The 19,558-nt window shown below is 40.6% G+C and overlaps 1 protein-coding gene across 2 annotated transcripts in view; it reads left to right on the top strand.

Annotated features, from left to right (window-relative positions):
- The window catches only part of ACVR1 (activin A receptor type 1), a 74,093-nt gene that overhangs the window by 34,584 nt on the left and 19,951 nt on the right, over window positions 1–19,558 (top strand). For both annotated transcript variants that reach the window (XM_046659603.1, XM_046659605.1), the window contains exons 4-7: window positions 2,946–3,209; window positions 5,638–5,849; window positions 10,309–10,408; window positions 14,023–14,169. In XM_046659603.1, the coding sequence (XP_046515559.1) occupies window positions 2,946–3,209; window positions 5,638–5,849; window positions 10,309–10,408; window positions 14,023–14,169 (723 nt within the window). The remainder of the gene's footprint in view (window positions 1–2,945; window positions 3,210–5,637; window positions 5,850–10,308; window positions 10,409–14,022; window positions 14,170–19,558) is intronic.

Here is a 19,558-nt window from a genome sequence, read left to right as displayed (position 1 = left end):
CACCAATTTAAAGGTAGTAAACCCTGATTGTAAGTACTCAACTCTGAGAAGGATGTAAAGATTCAAGGAGAGTGTTTAATAAATGAGTGAATCCCTTTGGCTTGGATTATGACCCCACAGGATAAGATCTGATTAAGTTCGATACTCTGTTATGCCTGTGTGCACTGTGTAGTTGGGTATATAGTTAGTTGAATTTTAATAAGGATGGTATTTACTTGAGACTGCTCAATTCTGGCAAAATTCTTGAGGTTGCAGTCCAAACACCTGCCAGATGTTCCCTTGTCCTGTCAAAAACTAGAGACCTTGGAAGGGCAGTGTCCCTTCTTGCCGTCTGTGGACCTAGAGTTCAGTTTGGGCTGGAAATTTAAAAGCAGATTTCACTCAGAGCACGTTAGAAAAATTATTATTGTTGTTGTTATCTTCTTTTCTTAAAATTTGACATTTTTTTTCTTAGAACTACAAAATGTCATTAATTCTTTGGCATCCTGGACTATCATCCATTGCCATAGGATCCATGGTGACCGAGCCCTCTAGGGTCTGGGGTAACTTGTTTGTAGTAGTTCCTAGTGGACTGTAAGTACAGCGAGTTTGTAATTCATCCTCCTCAATCCATTATCCGTCCAAAAGCAGCTAACCTCCTATTTTATTTTCATTTTATCCATTCATCCTAAGACTAATCCCTCATTGCCAACCCACTGTCAACAGGCACATCCTCCTTAATGTGTTGTGTATGTATCCTTGGATATCTATTACCTTTAAAAAATATTTAGGGTTTTAAAATAAATGTTTGTTTCAAATAAATTGCATTATTGCAGTTTTTAAATATCATCTTTTTAATTCCCTGCCGTACATCACAAACAAATCAGTATGACACCATTAACTCCCTTCCTTACCCCGCCCATCTGTTTCCTTCCAAAGAATCATCACCTGTTGGGCGGCATAGTTGGCAACCCTCAGCCCAGCTTTGTGCCATTCAAGAGTGGCGAGCATGTCTAGACTCCCTAGAAATATTATCTTTCAACTCGCTTTTGGCAAGTGTAAACTTTTTGCTGGATTATGTCAACAGATATGTATGTTTCTCATCCTCATAGAAATAGATTGGTGCTGGAATTTCTCTTGGATTTCTCTAGGCAGGGAAAATGAAGACTATTTCTTGGCTCATTAAAATTTTTGCTCATTAAAAATGTCTGAGGGCTCTTGATTCTCAGGGGTGAGACTGGTGACATACATATACTGTCAGCGGCTATTTTGGATTTTCTGCTTTCAGGCATGTCTTTGCTCTTGGACGAGCCCCTTGTGGTTTTCAAAAGAACTAACAAGTCAATTATAAATAGAAGGCTTGTGTCTGTGTGTCTGCATGCACTTACTCTGTGGGACGAGGCACCCACATTACAGTGGGCAGTGAACTATTTTTCACTTCTTTGAAGAGGGAAGAAGAAAGATTAAGAACGCTTTTCTCTTTTTGAGATAACTCATCTCTACACACACCCACACAAATCTGTGTAAATGAACTTGACATTTTCAAAGACCTTACCTTAAGGTCTCCTCTTGAAAGCACAGCCACCCGACCTGTTATTTTAAGAAAGAGGCAGTTATCACACAGACCTGCTACAGAGGGTTCAAGGATTAGAAGGCAGCCTGTCTGTGCCATAGGCCTTCGGAGGGAGCTCTGAGAGCTGAATTTCCTCGTATGAACCGTGCTTTAGTGAAAGTGACCTCAGCTAATTCATCAGTGGCCTCTAGGACTTGGCTATTTACATTCTGTTCTTACTTTCCTTTCCCACTAGTGGAAACCGTTTGGAGCAGCAAGTCTGAACTAATCATCATTCTAACAAGGGAGGGGAAAAGAAAGAGTGATTTGAAAAATGAAACTGCTAATGAGCGTTTTCAGAAAGAGACAGTTAGGAGGTCTGGTTAGGTGTGCTTCACTGACGATGCGTTTCTGCCTCTTTCCCTTGCACCTTGGACCCACCAGGTGTGGCCTCCTCCTTTGGTCCCACCTGTTACCTTATTGTGCAGACATTGTTCTATTCCTTTTGTCTCCTTGGGCCCTCGTCCTCAATAATTGGTGCTAAATTTTTTCTGCCAGTTGAAAATGTGTAAGCAGCTATGAATTCCCATTGTAATCACTGTAAAAACTTCAGTGTTACTACCATTGAAAAGTTAGTCTAGACATCTAGCTGAAAATATTGATAGTATGGGTTTGTAATTGTAGACTGTGCATCCTTATAAACTCATATTAGACTGATGTATTTCTGAAGCAGACAGGTAACGGCAGGAACATCAGCATTCCTTGTATTACTAGTTGATGGAGATGTGTATGGAGCGGCCATATATTAAGGTAATGAGCTTTATGTTCCGGTAAATCATTTTATTTTGATGCAAGAATTGGCATATGAGAGCCCATCAGGCTGAAGATAACATGAAAACCACAGTGGGGGGCTGGCCCTGTGGCCGAGTGGTTCACTTCATGCTCTCCTCTTCGGCAGCTCAGGGTTTCACTGGTTCGGATCCTGGGCGCGGACATGGCACCGCTCGTCAAACCATCCTGAGGCGGCATCCCACATGCCACAACTTAAAATATACAACTATGTAACAGGGGGCTTTGGGGAGAAAAAGGAAAAAAGAAAAAAAAAGAAAACCACAGTGTTCATTTTCAGAAGACTGTGGACAGGTGATAACCATTCTTTGGCCTACTATGATCTAAAAGAATACACAGCCTATATAAATGCATTCATACATTGAGAGGGGATTATTATTTGGTGGTTGGTTAAGTGAGAGGTACGAGATAACACAATGTGGATATAATGGCCAATGGCAGTGCTTAGCCTGACTTTCTGTTTGGTTAATGTGTTTGTAATAGTCTTGGAGAAACTCTATTTTTCTCCCAATGCGGGTGAAACCCATGCAGTGATTTTTCTCCCCACTTCCTCTCTCCTTTACAGATGAGAAGCCCAAGGTAAACCCCAAACTTTACATGTGTGTGTGTGAAGGCCTCTCCTGTGGGAATGAGGACCACTGTGAAGGCCAGCAGTGCTTTTCCTCGCTGAGCATCAACGATGGCTTCCACGTCTACCAGAAAGGCTGCTTCCAGGTGTACGAGCAGGGGAAGATGACCTGTAAGACCCCGCCATCACCTGGCCAAGCTGTGGAGTGCTGCCAAGGGGACTGGTGTAACAGGAACATCACGGCCCAGCTGCCCACTAAAGGTTCCCATGGACTTTTCTGTTTCTAGATCAAGGGTTTCTGTTCATATTGTCCTGATTCTGTGTGGGTTAAAGATGTAAGTAGCCACAAGGCTTTCCTCCTACTCTTTGAACCAGAGGCAATGGGTGACGAGGAAGGTAGCTCTAGATGAGGAAGAGAAAGACACAGCTTTTTGGAATCTAAAAGGAGGGTGGACATTTTTGGGAAAGTGAGCGAGGTTCTGTCCACCTTTAGGGTGGCTTGGCTGACCAGATCTCTCTGTAGGCATGAGCAGTGAACAGCTCCTCATACCCTTTTCTGTTAAGGAGCCATGATGTTATAATTTCTGAAACAATTTTGCTCAGTAAGTACTCATCTCTATGTTCATTATATAAGGAGGAAAATGGAACATAGGACTTCATTGCCTAGGTGGAATACCTTTCCTTCTTTATGAGGAAGGGGACAAAGAAAGACTCACTAACCTTTTCTCCCATATCTGGTTCCCAGTGATCTATCAGAGAAACTTGAAGGTTTCACCTGAACCTTGTGGTTTATGTACAATCTTCCTTGTGTCGTATTCAATATGGATTCCATATCCAATGGAAGTCAGTCCTCCTCTGAAACTGTTTCCCCATAAAATGAGCCCTAAATTGCTATCTTAAAGTCCTTACAGGGGCTGACCTGGTGGCATAGTGGTTGGGTTCACATGCTCCAGGGTTTGCTGGTTCTGATCCTGGGTGTAGACCTATACACCGCTCATCAAGCCATGCTGTGGTGGTGTCCCACATACAAAATAGAGGAAGATTGGCACAGGGGTTAGCTCAGGGCCAATCTTCCTCAAGCAGAAAGAGGAAGATTGTCGAGGGATGTTGGCTCAAGGCCAATCTTCCTCACCAAAAAGAAAAAGTTCCTACAAATATTAATGTACCTTAGTCTTTGTAGACTCACTGCAACCCAAATTTACTTAATACATAGTACATTTTTAATAGACAAAATTGTTTAATTTTGTACTCACGAAAGAAGAAACAAACCAAAAAATGGAGTAGGAGAGTCTACTAGGAGCATCCACTGCCAGAAATGTCAGCCAGCAAGGGAGGAGACAGAAAAGTGAAAAAAAATTGATACAAGTGTTAACAGCAATTTCTGAAGTTATAGTGATGACCTTAAGGTGTATAGAAAAGATTAAATTCTGATAAGCAAATAGGGTTGAATAGTAAAAGAAGATTTTAAAAAGAGAGATCAAGTATTTAAATGGTTAAAACTAAAAGAGTACTTGATGGAGTAAACTAAAACTTTGTGAGTTAAATGTTATTAATAGAGTGAATGGACATGAAGAAATGTCTGTATTTGCACAAAAATTGTGTCTACAGTACGGAAAGTTTCTTATCTGCAGAGCACTCTGCTAGACTTTGTTGTAATAGAAAATTTATTTTCTTAAGGAATTTCTCATTAGGGAGGCACAATATTTATAATTTAATGTTTTATATAATTAGTTTTACACTTTATCGTATAAGTGACACATATCATAGAGTATTACGTGCCAAGTCGTTGATTAATTTGGATTTGGAAAGTTAAAAGAAATGTATAAAGGAAGTTAGGCTTGAGATTTGATGGCTGAAGGCACCAGGCACATGGAAAAGAGTAAGGCATGTGTGAGGAAGAGCAGGGCTTGGTGACATAATGTCATGAACGGGTCTGAAATGCAAAGATGATGATTGTTTCGGGACCTTTTTATTATGGACCATCACTATCCAACTAAGAAATTTTGCTTTTCCTCACTAGGCAGGTAGAAAGTCTTTCTGAATATTTGCTTGAGTGAGATGTGTGTTTGAATGAATGCACGAATGTTTGAATGGGTGATGTAATAATGTCTAAAGGAAGGGGTGAATGAGTGATTAGGAAAGTGAGTGAACCAGGGAATGAATGTTGACTGAGTCAAAGAACAGATGAATGAGTAGGTTCCTAGGCAGAAATCGTGATGTAAAAAGATCAATGAGAATTCAGCGGTAGGCATCCAAGATACATTGAAGAGAGAGACCACAGGTTGGGTAATTCAGTTTGAATTCAGCAGTTTCTCATGGGGATATTATAGCACCATGTCTGTCTGTAAGGGCTTGATGATCAAACATCCTTACAGATCAAATCCGAGTTCATAAGAGCAGTATTAGAGATTTGTATAGTACTTTATATTTTAAAAGCTTTTTCGCATACGTGCATTAATACAGTTGGTCCTCAGTGGAATTTTTCAAACTCCAGGTGTGTCTAAATGAATAATGATTAAAATGACTGGGCTGTTGGCCAGGTGTTAGGAAGTATTTCAGTTTTAAAGCTTTGTGACTTGTGAGATTTTGTGGTCAGGATCAGGAGCTACTTGTTAGGGTACTGGTTATGCTAAATAATACGTAAATAGTGTTCCTTACAGCCAATTACCCTTTTCTCCCCTATCTCCAGGGAAATCCTTTCCTGGAACACAGAATTTCCACTTGGAGGTTGGCCTCATTATTCTGTCCGTGGTGTTTGCAGTGTGCCTTCTGGCTTGCATACTGGGAGTTGCTCTCCGAAAATTTAAAAGGCGCAACCAAGAACGCCTCAATCCCAGAGATGTGGAGTACGGCACCATCGAAGGGCTCATCACCACCAATGTTGGAGACAGCACGTTAGCAGTGAGTTTGTGACCCCAGGGAATCCCAAGTGTAATGAAGATGGCTGAAGACACTTTCTTCTTTTCCGGCATGAAACGCTGCCCAGTCAACGGGTGACTGGACAGTGTGCACTCATACCACTGGTCACTCACGTCCTAAGGAAGCATATGCTTAGTCTCCCCTGTGTGAGAACATTTATTTTAGACAGACATTGACATTAAATGAGGGAGGAGATTTATTTTAGTAAATTCTTTGTAATTATTTTTTTTGGGGAGTAAGGGAAAAGGAACAGAGAATGGCTGCCTATAATTTTGGGGGGTGGTGTTAGAGTTTATGGTACTTAGTTGCTCTATTTTTAGCAATGAAAGTGCTTTCCAAAAAAGCACTTTTTGCTTAATATTAAAAATCACTTTCCCTTCCAGATTAATTCAGCACCCTGTAATTTAAAACTAAAACTTGACATCCAAAAAAAACAGCTGTTTAATTTTTCCTGCTCCTGTGCTGCCCCCTTGTGGAGTGTAGTCATTTGGTTAGACCAGAGCTGTCCAACAGAAATTCTTGCGCCACATTTATCATTTTAAATTTCCTAGCAGCTACCTTAAAAAAAGTCAAAAAATAAAACCCACAGGTGGTATTAATTTTAACAATATATTTAACCTAATATAATTATTATCCTTTCAATATATAATCATAAAGAATTATGGAGATATTTGCATTCTCTTTTTTTTGAACTGAGTTTTCAAAATCTGGTGTGTGTTTCACACTTAGAGCATCTGTCAGTTCAGACTAGCTGCATTTCATTTGCTCAGTGTCAGCATGTGGCTAGTAGCCGCCCTAATGGATAGCACAGGGTTAGAAACCATTGTATTTATATATATATTTTTTTTTTTTTTTTTTGAGGAAGATTAGCCCTGAGCTCACATCTGCTGCCAATCCTCTTCTTTTTTTCTGAGGAACACTGGCCCTGAGCTAACATCCGTGCCCATCTTCCTCTACTTTATATGTGGGACGCCTGCCACAGCATGGCCTGACAAGTGGTGTGTAGGTCTGCACCTGGCATCCAAACCGGCGAATCCCAGGCCACCAAAGCAGAACGTGTGAACTTAACCACTGTGCCACCAGGCTGGTCCCTATTTATATGTTTTAAAGTTACTCTTTTGCATATTTTAAAAGAATGAAATCACATGAAAAAGTGGCCATCTTCCTTTTTTTACTTTTTAAAATTGTCAAGTGTTTTTTTTTTTTTAAGATTGGCACCTGAGCTAACAACTGTTGCCAATCTTCTCTCTTTTTTTTTTCTTCTTTTTCTCCCCAAAGCCCCCCAGTACATAGTTGTGTATTCTAGTTGTGAATGCCTCTGGTTGTGCTATGTGGAACGCCACCTCAGCATGGCCTGATGAATGGTACCATGTCCGCACCCAGGATTCGAACCGTTGAAACCCTGGGCCGCTGAAGTGGTGTGTGCCAACTTAACCACTCGGCCACAGGGCTGGCTCCTCAAGTGTTAACTTTAAAGAAACTTTGAATGAGAAAAGGGAATCACTTACTATAAATAGGTTACCATAAAGGTGGAGAAGAGAAGAGTACTAACATTCTAAAGGGATACTATGCTGGGTCTGATGCCTGCGCTGAAAAAGACAAAGATTAGTCAGTGTTAGAGAGATGTTAAAGATTTACCAATACCAAATCAAGACTCTCTCTCTGTCATAATCTGATGAGTGGAAGAACGATTGACGTAATAACTTTGTCATGTGATTCCATGCTATTTAATGCCATGACCATGTACTGCATAAGATCCTCTTTATTAAGTCTTGTTCTGCTAGGTGACAAGCTTAAAAGTAAAAGTAGTCCTGCAGTTAAGCCTGCCCTGCGACTTCCTTGTTGCTGGGGAAGACTTGTCCTCACCAGTCTCTGTTGCTCTGGTGCCTGGCGCGTTGTTAAAACATTTGGTGGTGGCCCATACAGGCTGGGCAATAGTCCATTCCGCTGCTTTCCCCCTCCCTGGGCCACCCGTCAAGTGTCCTTTTTGGTATGCAAAAGGGAGAAGGAATCTTGTTTATCTTCCTTTTACCTACCTGTTTAAATCGTGTACGGTGAAACGGGGAAAAGATGGAACTAAGGATGTTTCTGTTTCAAAAATTAGAGAGTTTTTGCTAGAAATGTACTTAGAAGTTTATTTCAAGTTTTAAGGAAAATTAAGCAAGTTTATTGAGTTAGTAGCATGAAGATCTAAGTCTGAATCCTGACGAAGCTTTAGTAAAGCAAGATTCTAAAACTTCGTTCCTCAGAACTGCTAACGTAACTGATTATCATGGGCAATAATAAGAATATCTAGTGTAAATTACTGTTTCAATAGCTTCTATTACTTTGAGAGAGGAATGGGAGTGCCTGCTCAAAGAGTCTTCTCAGCTCAACCGTGTTAGATGACAGTATATCAGGGTATGATAATGCAGTAAAGAGGACTATTTAAGACACGTTGTCATGCCAGCCCTGATGGCCTACTAGTTACAGTTTGGCTTATTCTGCTTCAGTGGCCTGGGTTTGGTTCCTGAGTGTGGAACCACACCACTTGTCTGTCCGTAGCTACACCGTGGTGGCCCCTCACAGAAGAACTAGAGGGACCTACAACTGGAATATACAACTATGTACTGGGGTTTTGGGGAGCAAAAAAAGAAAACAAGAGGAAGATTGGCAATAGATGTTAGCTCAGGGCAAATCTTTCCCAGCAAAAAAACTCCAGAAAACAAAATCACGTTGTCATTATCAGTCTATGTACTTGCTTATTTAAGCAATATCCTCATTTACATGATTCAACAAAGCGTACCTTACTGAACAGCTTTGCTACATTGAAAAAGAAGCCTGGAAGCCCAAGAGTTGAAGTAGATGTTTGTCAGTCTTCGGTTGACTCCCCTCTCCCCCCATTAAGTCTATGAACTAGGTTTATTTATTTATTTATTTACTTATTTTATTTTTTTGAGGAAGATTAGCCCTGAGCTAACATCTGCTACCAGTATTCCTCTTTTTGCTGAGGAAGACTGGCCCTGAGCTAACATCAGTGCCCATTTTCCTCTACTTTATATGTGGGACGCCTGCCACAGCATGGCTTGACAAGCACAGTGTAGGTCCGCACCCGGGATCTGAACCAGCTAACCCTGGGCCACTGAAGCGGAACATACAAACTGTACCACTGCGCCACCAGGCCAGCCCCTGTGAACTAAGTTTAGAACCAGGATTATACAATTTGAATAAACAACACATTAGTTTAACTTTCAGAATTATTCTCTCAAAAATATTGAAGGAACAAAGAGTAAAAATAACAGCAAAAGAGAATGGTTAGGGAGATGTGAAACTACATGATCTATATTCAATTTCTCGTTGATTATCCATTTTGTGATTTTTAAGGATTCTAAATTTACTCCTTTGGATGTTCAGATTTTGGTAATTTTGCTGACCAACAGTACTTCACAGTGGTGCTCAGAGTAAGAAAAAGAAGATGAAATTTAAACAAATCAGTGTATGGCTTTCCCAGGCCAGCTAAGCGTTTGGGAAGGGATGAGCTTTGGCGAATGTTAGGTCAACATTGCCGCAACCTTACCACCATCACCATGGGCACCATATTGTTTGTTCTCGACAATCCATTCCTGATACAAAAAGACTTCTGCTTCTTGGCTTGCACTGAGAAGAAGAAGGAAAACTTTATGAATGAACTAACAGGGAATCTTTTTTACAGTATATTCAGTTTTAGAAGTAGATTTGGGACGTGGTTTTATGTTTCTAATGAAAGTTTTATTTTTTTCTCTTTCTGATTTGTGGGTAATTTCATATCAAGAAATGACTTGTACTTGTTAATTTTTGTGACCCTTCTGTTCCTCCCCGGCCTGAAAGGTGACCTCCATCCAGGTAGCCCCTCTCTGCTTGAGTATACCCGTTGGATGACCCACATGGCCATTGGAGGCTTTCCCTACCAATGATATTAGAGTTGTTTGTTCTTTATTCCTAATTTGTCTGTTCCTAATTCGAGTTCCTTAGCTGGCATGTCTGCTAAGTGGATCCTTTGGTGGATATTTATGAGCAGAGCAGAATATGGTCCATTACACCCAGCCTTTCTACTTGGAGGCCCTTTCTCCTCTTTTTGCTTCACTTACTCTTCTTTTACTGCTTCCCCTGTGCTCAGCCCTTGCACTTGGACTTTATAATTTGCATCTTCAACTTTGTCCACCTAGCTTCTTTTTTTTGGTATATTTTTTTCTAAAACCCTGGATGCAAGAAAGGACTACTTATCCCTCAGGAAAACCTGTCACGTATTAGGGAAAGGGCCAACTTCTGGTTTTCATAAGAAATAAAATCAGTCCTTCCTCCAGTGGGGCTTTCCATGCACACTCACGGGCCACGTGTCCAGAGGCGACTGACATGCCTGCTCTTACTCTAAACTGGGAGCTGTTTTCTCACAGTTTCCTTTTCTCCTTGTCTTGACCCACAGGATTTATTGGATCATTCGTGTACATCAGGAAGTGGCTCTGGCCTACCTTTTCTGGTACAAAGAACAGTGGCTCGTCAGATCACTCTGTTGGAGTGTGTCGGTAATTCTTTTTTCCCTTTCTTTGAAGGTTATGTACAATGTTAGATGGGGTTCTAGAAGTAGGATGGAACTTGGACAATCTGCGTCTTGTTGTCTGTTGCTTGTTAAATGTCAGGAGATGCGGGGCAGCCGTGTCATATAGCTATGTCTCTGTTCTCGGGGACTCGTGTTGAAGCACCTGATCTTTTTGAACTTCTTGTCAAAGGAATCTGTCACTCATTAGTGTAGAGAATCCCTCGTCAAAAGCTTTCAGCTGCAGGTAGACCCTTTGGGATGATGGAAGTGCTTGAAAATGAATTAATATGACTGCTCCTGACTGTAGGCATTGAGTGATCTGGAGTAAGTATTTGGACAACAAAGTTGCTAATTACAATTCTCTAATCCCTCTCACTCTTCCTCTGCTTTAAAAAAAAAATGAAGTAAATTTGCTAAAGCTACCTTTGTAATTGCTTTATTTAAGCAAGAGCTATATACATTTATCTATGGCCTCTCACATTTTCCCCTTATATCAAGATATTTATATGTAAATATAATCATAGTGTGTATATCATTTGTGTCCCTTTTAAGCCTACACATATTTCAATATATTTGTATACATCATACATATTTTAAAAGATTGTATAATAATAGTCTATTGAATATAGTTTAACCTTAACAATACTACTTGAAAAAGTTTTTGCACACATTGCTTCTTTCTTTTGAGGGCTCAGAATAAATTCCCAGAAATTGTGGTTCATGGGTCAAAATTTGTGACTTTTTTATGGTTTGTTTTTATATATTGCCAGATTGTCCTCTAGGAAGATGGTGCAAAATGCTTTTTATAAATCCTGATTTTGATTAGTTTTACTTGTACATGGCGGGTATTTGAGAGCCATGTGGTCGTTTTCTTTAATTTCCCTTGTAGATGGCATGCAGGGATGGCCACAGTAGTTGAATGGGTTGGCGACGTCTCCGTGCTCTCCTAGCCCTCCTGCTTTCTTTGGGCTGGACTTTGAAGCTTTTGGGAGGCAGCTGGCTATCACAAGCTACCTCTATCACTTAGCTGCTAGCCTCTGGCTTTTCTTACTGTTTTCATGGAAACCAGGACACCCCTCCCCCCCAACGCAGTAGTGGAAAGGGGAACGGGCGGAGGTAGTAAGAGCAGAGACTGCCACCTCCAGGCACAGAGGCGGCCAGCAGGAGCCTGTGGCCTTTTCTCTAGGTCTGCAGCTACTGTGACTGTTTCTGAATGCCACTTCATGCCTCTCCTCCATAGTGGACTGTGAGCAGAGAAAATAACAATGGAAAAGCCCCAGATGTGCTCGTTGCATATAACCAGGGTCCCTGGTTGTACTGGCTAACATCCTGTTTGATTATGAACAAGGGTGTCTGGAAAGTGGTGAGGAGGCAGCGAAGGGGGGACATTTACCTGTCTTGCTTACCCCCCACCCTCCTGTCCCGTGGCCACTGTCCATTCACAGAGCAGCAGATCGCAAGATCAGCCCTCAGAGACTAACCCCAGTGTCCAAGGGCAAAATAATATGGCAGCTTTAAAAATATGTACTGTTTCTGGTTGTCTAGATATTCATCATTTTTTGAAATAGTGTAAATTCAGTTGTAGCGTTTCGTTGGTGTAGTGCTAAACACTTTAATAAAAACGGTATCTTTTCAGTAGCTTGTAGTTAGTGTTCATGTGGTACAGCCTTGAATAAAAACGTATGTGATGAACTGCCTGGAGATATGTTATCATTTTTGGTTCAGAAACACGGGAAGTTGGACTAGATCAGTTGTTAACAGATGGTGGTCAGTGAACCCCTATAATTCAGGTACCTTAGGGATCCCTTTTTGGGCCTCTATGGCCCGGACTTTTGGGTAGCTGTGCTTCTGTTGTTAGGGACTTCTGCATAAGGCTGCATTTACAAAAAGTATTTGACAACTTAAAAACATTTGAAAACCATTAAAATAGGTTTCTATTTTAATTCTATCTACGTACCCTGACATGTATCTCTGTTTTCTTTAAAAAAAGGGTTTAAGGCAACTTTATAGTAATGTCCACAATTCTCTAGGATATTTTTCTCTCCTTCCTAATGGCAATATGAGGAGAAAGGGCAAATAAAGATGCAGAATGGAATCAAAGGCAGGAAAAGATTAGCATACCATTTTCTAGCAGCTGATTTTTGTAGCATCTTAGCACCACCTTTCATCTTGAACTTCAAATGCTGGGCAATTGCTATGACTTTATTAAAATTAATCCTGTACTAGATTTTATTAAAATTAATCCTGCACTAAATACTCTTTTTGTGACCTGACAGTGGCCCACAATGACCACTGACTGGCCACATTTAACACCCGTTTAGATGATTTGTTGGTATTTAATGGGGACATTGTTTATCCTAAGGGAATCCAGATTGAGTGGTTTTTGATTGTGTTTCAAGACATAATCACCTGGACAGACATGCTTTCTCTCTGCCTGTTTGGGTTCTCAGTGGCTTAGTTTTTCAGCAAAGAGCTGCGTTCCTGTCTATGCAGGTGGTGCTGCAGCTGCTTATTACAAGCAGAGATTCCCAGCAGCCACTGGCCTTGGTAGAGAGCCCTGCTGCCCTGCACGTTGTATTTCCTGCTGCATCGTTATCTAGGTGCCGCAAATGTCTTTACCCTTGGTTATACCCTGTGCTGATCCCCATAGTCTTGTGGTAATTACCTCCTCCCCCCAACCTCCTTGATCACCCCTACCTATAATTAAAGAGAAGAATGGGAGAGGGAGCACGTAGTTGAGAGGCTGACAGTTGTGGTCTTGCTGTAGGAGGGGGCATGCACCCAACAGATCAGATCACAACTAATCGCCACGTTTGTGAAGATGTCTTCTCCAAGTGGCCTTTTCAGTGTAGCCCACTTGGGGCATCACAGGGGCTGTCTAACAAGCAAATACCCATGACCAATGTCAGAAATCAGAACTGTTCTGGGATTATGTATTTAAGACTTTGCAAATCCTCTTTTGAAATACATTCTCTGCCAAGAAATCCTTTCGGAATGGCAGTGGCTGCTTGTCAGTCTCCTACACAGTATTGTTTTCTCTGTTGTTGGTGTGTGTGTGTTTTTTAAAGTCCTTCAGAACACACATGTCAAACTTCATAGTCTCTTTTGTGAAAAATATAAATGCATATGTAAATTCACAGATCTGGACTCTTAGAAAGTGCCTATGTTGATCCTGTCTGAAAGGAAGGAATCAAGTAAGCCAATTAATTTAGCCACATACACTTTTTTTGGCTTTCAACACAACACTGAAGTCTAATAATCTATCATTATCTAAGTTTCACTAACTTTCATGTACTTTTAAAAACCATATGCGTTTCATACCTTTTACTAGAGGAATTTAAATGTCAGCCTTGTAATTAGCAGTTAATTGTACAATGGAGATACCAACGGTGTTTAATTTGTTATCACGATGGGGTGGATTGTAGGGGTAGGTTCCACTTTATTTTTGTATGTCTTTACAGGCAAAAGGTTGTGGTATTTATACCCCCGAACTGAGTTTTTCAGAGTAAACAATGGGAGGGATTAAGAGTTGCAGGCATGAAGTTTATTGGCCACTTCTGTCCTCCTGTCCAATGTCGCCTCTGTGTTGCTTTCCAACAGGGAAAGGCAGGTATGGAGAAGTGTGGAGGGGCAGCTGGCAAGGGGAGAATGTCGCTGTTAAGATCTTCTCCTCCCGGGATGAGAAGTCATGGTTCAGAGAAACAGAATTATACAACACGGTGATGCTGAGGCATGAAAATATTTTAGGTAAGTACAAAGATAATCCCCTCGTTGATTGTATCTAGAAAGAAATAATTGCCTGCCGTTGCCCTCTCTGATTTGGTATATGTGAATTTGCGAGTCTCTCCTGAAAAGCAATATAGGGATCATCAGCATTTATATACTGTTTAATTTCCTTTGAACACCAATTTCTTATTTAAGTCTGCAAAGAAGCTAAGTTTGAAGATTCTTTGGATGATGAAAAGGAAATCGTTACTGCTAATTCTTATTCTGCAGGTCGTTATTTAAACAACAAAAATTTGCCCCATATTGTTCACTTCAAGGCTTCCTTGGTTGTGCTACTCACCCCACCCTTTTTGAATATTTATTACTTGAATCAAACTAAGAAAGATCTTTGGACGATTTCCTAGAGATTCACAGCTCCCAGGGACATCGTAATTAAATGCACATTCCCTCAAACTAGGCATCGTTTTTAAAGCCAAGATTTACAGAGGGATTTAGCATGCATTTTAATTTGGAAACTAAAGCTCAGAAACATTTGTGAAATATGCGAAGAGCCCATTGAAATACTGCTATATATAAATATAAATATAAAAGGTGAGAATATTCTTTGTGCCCATTGACTTCTATATTTTTGAAAAGTTTCTCTAAATGTGTTTATACTAATACATGTATGATGAATGCTGGAGCAGTAGTTCTTTAATAGCAGATAGAAGGTTTGTATAGAATCTGACTCTCTGCAGGATAGTGTTGGCCACTTCATGGCTATTGGATTAGGTTTGGCTTATAGGAAGGGCGTTGCCAGGGTTTATTTCTATTCCAGTACTGTCACTTTAGTATTAAACCTGAGTCAAGTTGTCTGCAAATAATGGTTTGACAGTCATCCAAAGCTTTGCTTCAACAGTATGGTGGTATGTTCCGGCTCAGAATTGTCCCAGTTTCTGCTGTTGTTTTCTCCCCTTCGCTTACTCCTTGGGCCCCAGCCATTACCTCACTTGTGTTGTTGCTGTTGGCCTCCCCGTTTCCAATCCATCTCGCCACACTGAGTTATCTTCCGCTGGGGAGCTGAGATACTTCTGCTCAATGTGTCTTTGATGACTCCCACATTGCCTGCAGCGTTTGTGACTTCTGGTCCTGGCAATCCATACTCTCTCTATTTTGGGGTCTCAAGGAGTCTCTAAAGCTTCCTCTACAGATATGCCCATATGCAGCCACTTCTGATATTTACCGTTCCTTGGGATTGCTATGAACATTCAGATGTCTGTGCCTTTGTTCATGTTGTTCTTGATCACCCACTGTTCCTATCCCTTCCCCCAACCACCCTGTCCTTAATCAGAATTTCTCAGTGTTGGGGCCAGCCCCATGGCACAGTGGTTAAGTGCGCACGCTCTGCTTTGGCGGCCCGGGGTTCGCCTGTTCGGATCCCGGGTGTGGACATGGCACCGCTTGGCAAGCCATGCTGTGGTAGGCATCCCACATATAAAGTACAGGAAGATGGGCTTGGATGTTAGCTCAGGGCCAGGGTCAGCAAAAAGAGGAGGATTGGCGGCAGATGTTAGCTCAGGACTAATCTTCCTCAAAAATATAAAACAGAACTTCTCAGTTCCCTTCCAGTTTCGCCCAGTGGATTTAACTGTGCTTTTCTGCACTCCCTCACTGTGTACCTCTGCTATGACTCTTACCACACGCAGCCTTGTGTTGCAGGTAGATGCATATGTGTAACAACAATAATGACCTGTTAGTATGCAGCCAGCACTGCTTTAAATGCACTAAGTGCGTTTTCTCATGTAATCCTCACCACGACCATAAGAGGGTAGATATTCTTATTTTCCTACTTTTAACTCATGGGGTAACCATGGTACAGAAAGGTTAACATCACCCGGCAAGTTAAACAGTGGAGCTGTGATAGACTCCAGGCAGTCTAACTCCTAATCACGGTTCTGTACCCAACATGGTAGTTAGCTATAATGGAATTGTTTCTTAGATTCTGTTGTCAGAGTATGAGGTGAAAATTCATCTGCAGTCAAAATTACCCTTAAATGTCCTGATTTTTCCGCTGACACTGGAACAGACTGAGGTTGAGCAAGGGATAAAGCATTGGTTATGTTAGAAGCTGTGATGTACAAGAAGTACTTATCTTTAAACACTAGAATTACTCTTAATGGGCAGGTGCGCATACTCTAAGAAGCATGTGGGATCTGAGACTCATTGAAGGAAGGGCATGTTCAGGCAAAACTTCTCACACTCAGGAGGCCCCCAGGTTCATTGAGCAAAATGCTCTAGATATCACTGTGCTGTGCAGGTAATCACTTTATCCATGCTCCTGAGTTAAATGACCTGGAATGATACACTCCATTGTACACAGAGGACAAGAATTATTTCCACTGTTTTTGGTTTCATACTCAGTGCTGATGACAGTACCCCACACGTGCTGGGTGCTCAGTAAATATTTATTAAATTAGATTGAATCACAAGAGAAATTTGAAAGTCACCTTTGCCGTATGATTCATGTGAGGGAAGTTAGGTTCCCTCAGTGTGATCACACAGGGTAAAACATTGTCCACTTCTTAGTACTCGTGCTCCATGGAAGTTCTGAAATCATGAGATCTTTCCACCCTCATCATAATTATAGCCATATGGATTGATCTTACCATGTAGTCCTTTTAGTGGGGAAAGCTCGTAGAAATGCACCATTAGAAATTTGTTAGAAATTTGTTAAATTTCTTTCCCTGCTTTACCAGTTTTCTGGAGGTAGAGACTTTAAAGTTTTCTGTGGTCATTTTCTTTTCTGTCAGAAGAGCATATTGTTTTGAATATCAGACCATGATTTCCTCCCACCCTTGAGTATTGCTAACTCCAGCCTCCCAAAAAACATAATTAAATTACATGCACACACACGTGGACACACACACATACATATACATACATACATACATACCTATATGCATACATATAAAACTCTGGGCCCTTGTTGTTTATCCTCCTAAAACAATATCTCGCAGACAATTAGTTTGGATTTCCATTGTTCCTTCTGCTGTCTGGTGTAGAAGTCAACAGATAAGTGAATAATGGGACGCTCTGTTGTGTGGTGGCAGGAGCAGTGGTTTGGGAGTTTGGGAAGCTGGTTTCTACTCAGCACCATTAGAGGCCCACTGTGTGACTTTAGGCCAAAATTGTATGTTTCAAGCATTCTTTTCCTCATCTCTAAAACCAAGGAATTTGAGTAATGTGAGAATTTTACTCCAGAGTCTCGTCTTACGTTCTTTTTTAATAAAATTGTGGTAAAATATACGTAAAGTTTACCATTTTAATCATGTTAAGTGTACAGCTCAGTGACATGAAGTATGTTGACATAGTGCAACCATCACCACCCTTTATCTCCAGAACCGTCTCATACTCTTAAAAGGTACTGCTGAACCATTTAATTAGTCAGAGTTTTTTGAGACCAGTTGGAAGGAAACTACTTGCAGAGGATACTAAGTTACAAAATTGTTCTGGTTTTAACTGAACCCTGAGCTATTTTAAAATACAGTCCTGCCTTGCTTAATGACAGGAATATGTTCTGAGAAATGCATCGTTAGATGATTTTGTCATGTGAACATCATACAGTGCACTTACACAAACCCAGATGGTGTAGCCTACTACACACCTAGGCCATAAGGTGCTAATCTTATGGGACTTGTTGTGTAGGCGGTCTGTGGTTGACTGAAACGTTGTTACACGGTGCATGACTGTATGATAATAACCAACTCTTCTCGGACACTTACTGTGTATTACGCATGAGATGGAGCATTTTCCCTAATAACTCTTTTATTTTCACGATAACCTTGGACATAGATGATGATATTATCTTTATCTTACAAATGAGGAAACCAAGGTGGCAGTTTTACTTGACTTGTGTGAGATCACCTGCCTCCTGAAGAAGAGCTCAGGCAAGTCCTTCAGGAGGTATTCTCGAAGACAGCATTGTCATAGGAGATGACAGCATTGTTATCATAGGAGATGACGGCATTGTTATCATAGGAGATGATGGCTCCGTGCATGTTATTACCCCTGAAGACCTTCAGTGGGACAGGACGTGGAGGTGGAAGACAGTGATATTGACGATCCTGACCCTGTGTGGACCTAGGCTAATGTGTGTTTGTCTTAGTTTTTAACAAAAAAGTTTAAAAAGTAAAAAAATAGAAAACTTATAGAATAAGGATATAAAGAAAGAAAATATTTTTCTACAGCTGTACAACGTGTTTGTCTTTTAAGCTGAATGTTATTATCAAAGAGACAAGAAGTTTAAAAAAAATTTAAAAGTTTATAAAGTAAAAATGTTACGGTAAGTTAAGGTTTATTGAAAAAGATTTTTTTTATAAATTTAGTGTAGCCTAGGTGTACAATGTTTATAAAACCATTAGGCGTGTACAGTAATGTCTTAGGCCTTCTCATTCACTCACCACTCACTCGCTGACTCACCCAGAGCAACGTCCAGTTCTGCAAGCTCTTGTTCATGGTAAGTGCCCTATACAGGTGTACCATTTTTTACCATTTATACTATATTTTTACTGTACCTTTTCTATGTTTATATACACAAATACTTACCATTGTGTTACAATTGCCTACAGTATTCAGAACAGTAACATGCTCTACAGATTTGTAGCCTAGGAGCAATAGGCTATTCCATATAGCCTCGGTATGCAGTAGGCTATCCCGTCTAGGTTTGTGTAAGTACACTCGATGATGTTCGCACAACAACAAACCCACCTAATGATGCATTTCTCAGAACATATCCTTGTCATTAAGTGATGGCCTGACTATATTTTAGCTCTTGAGGAGCCTGGGAGGATGACTTTGGCTGTTAATATAAGAGGCTTCTAACCTAATCGCTTTCTCTGCTTCTTATAAACATAGCCAATAGCTGTGCCTGCGTTCCAACTTATGGGTACCTATTCAACCTTCGCTGACAGCAGAGTGCTTTGACTCAAAGTGCAAAAATCCCGTAAAAATGCTCTAGCATTTTGAAGCAAGTGTAGTTATATAATACACACTTGAGAGAGAAACAGTTTAAAAAAATCCTGCTTATTTGAGGTAATTTTTCCTGAAGGTCTAGAGCATAATTAACAGGACAGACAAAATCCTTCTCTAAGACCTAGGGAGCTTAGGGAAAGTGAGAGAATAAAAATTTATGTATTTATTTAATCAGAGACTATTCTCCCTTGGGCCGAGAAATCAGTAGAGGCTACAGAAATATACAACTATAATTTAATTTCTTTTGAGTGGGATATTTATTTTAGAGAAAGTCATTAAAGATTAATATCATTTGGCTTAAAATGATAAAGCAGGAACATTTTCTTAAGTAAGAACAGCTAATGTCTGAGTACACATTTTGATTCATACTATGGCCGGCTTGGGGCTCTACGAGAAACAG

Source organism: Equus quagga, chromosome 4 (assembly GCF_021613505.1).
Source record: "Equus quagga isolate Etosha38 chromosome 4, UCLA_HA_Equagga_1.0, whole genome shotgun sequence".
NCBI classification, from domain to species: domain Eukaryota; kingdom Metazoa; phylum Chordata; class Mammalia; order Perissodactyla; family Equidae; genus Equus; species Equus quagga.
This window is presented reverse-complemented; position numbering and strand designations above follow the sequence as displayed.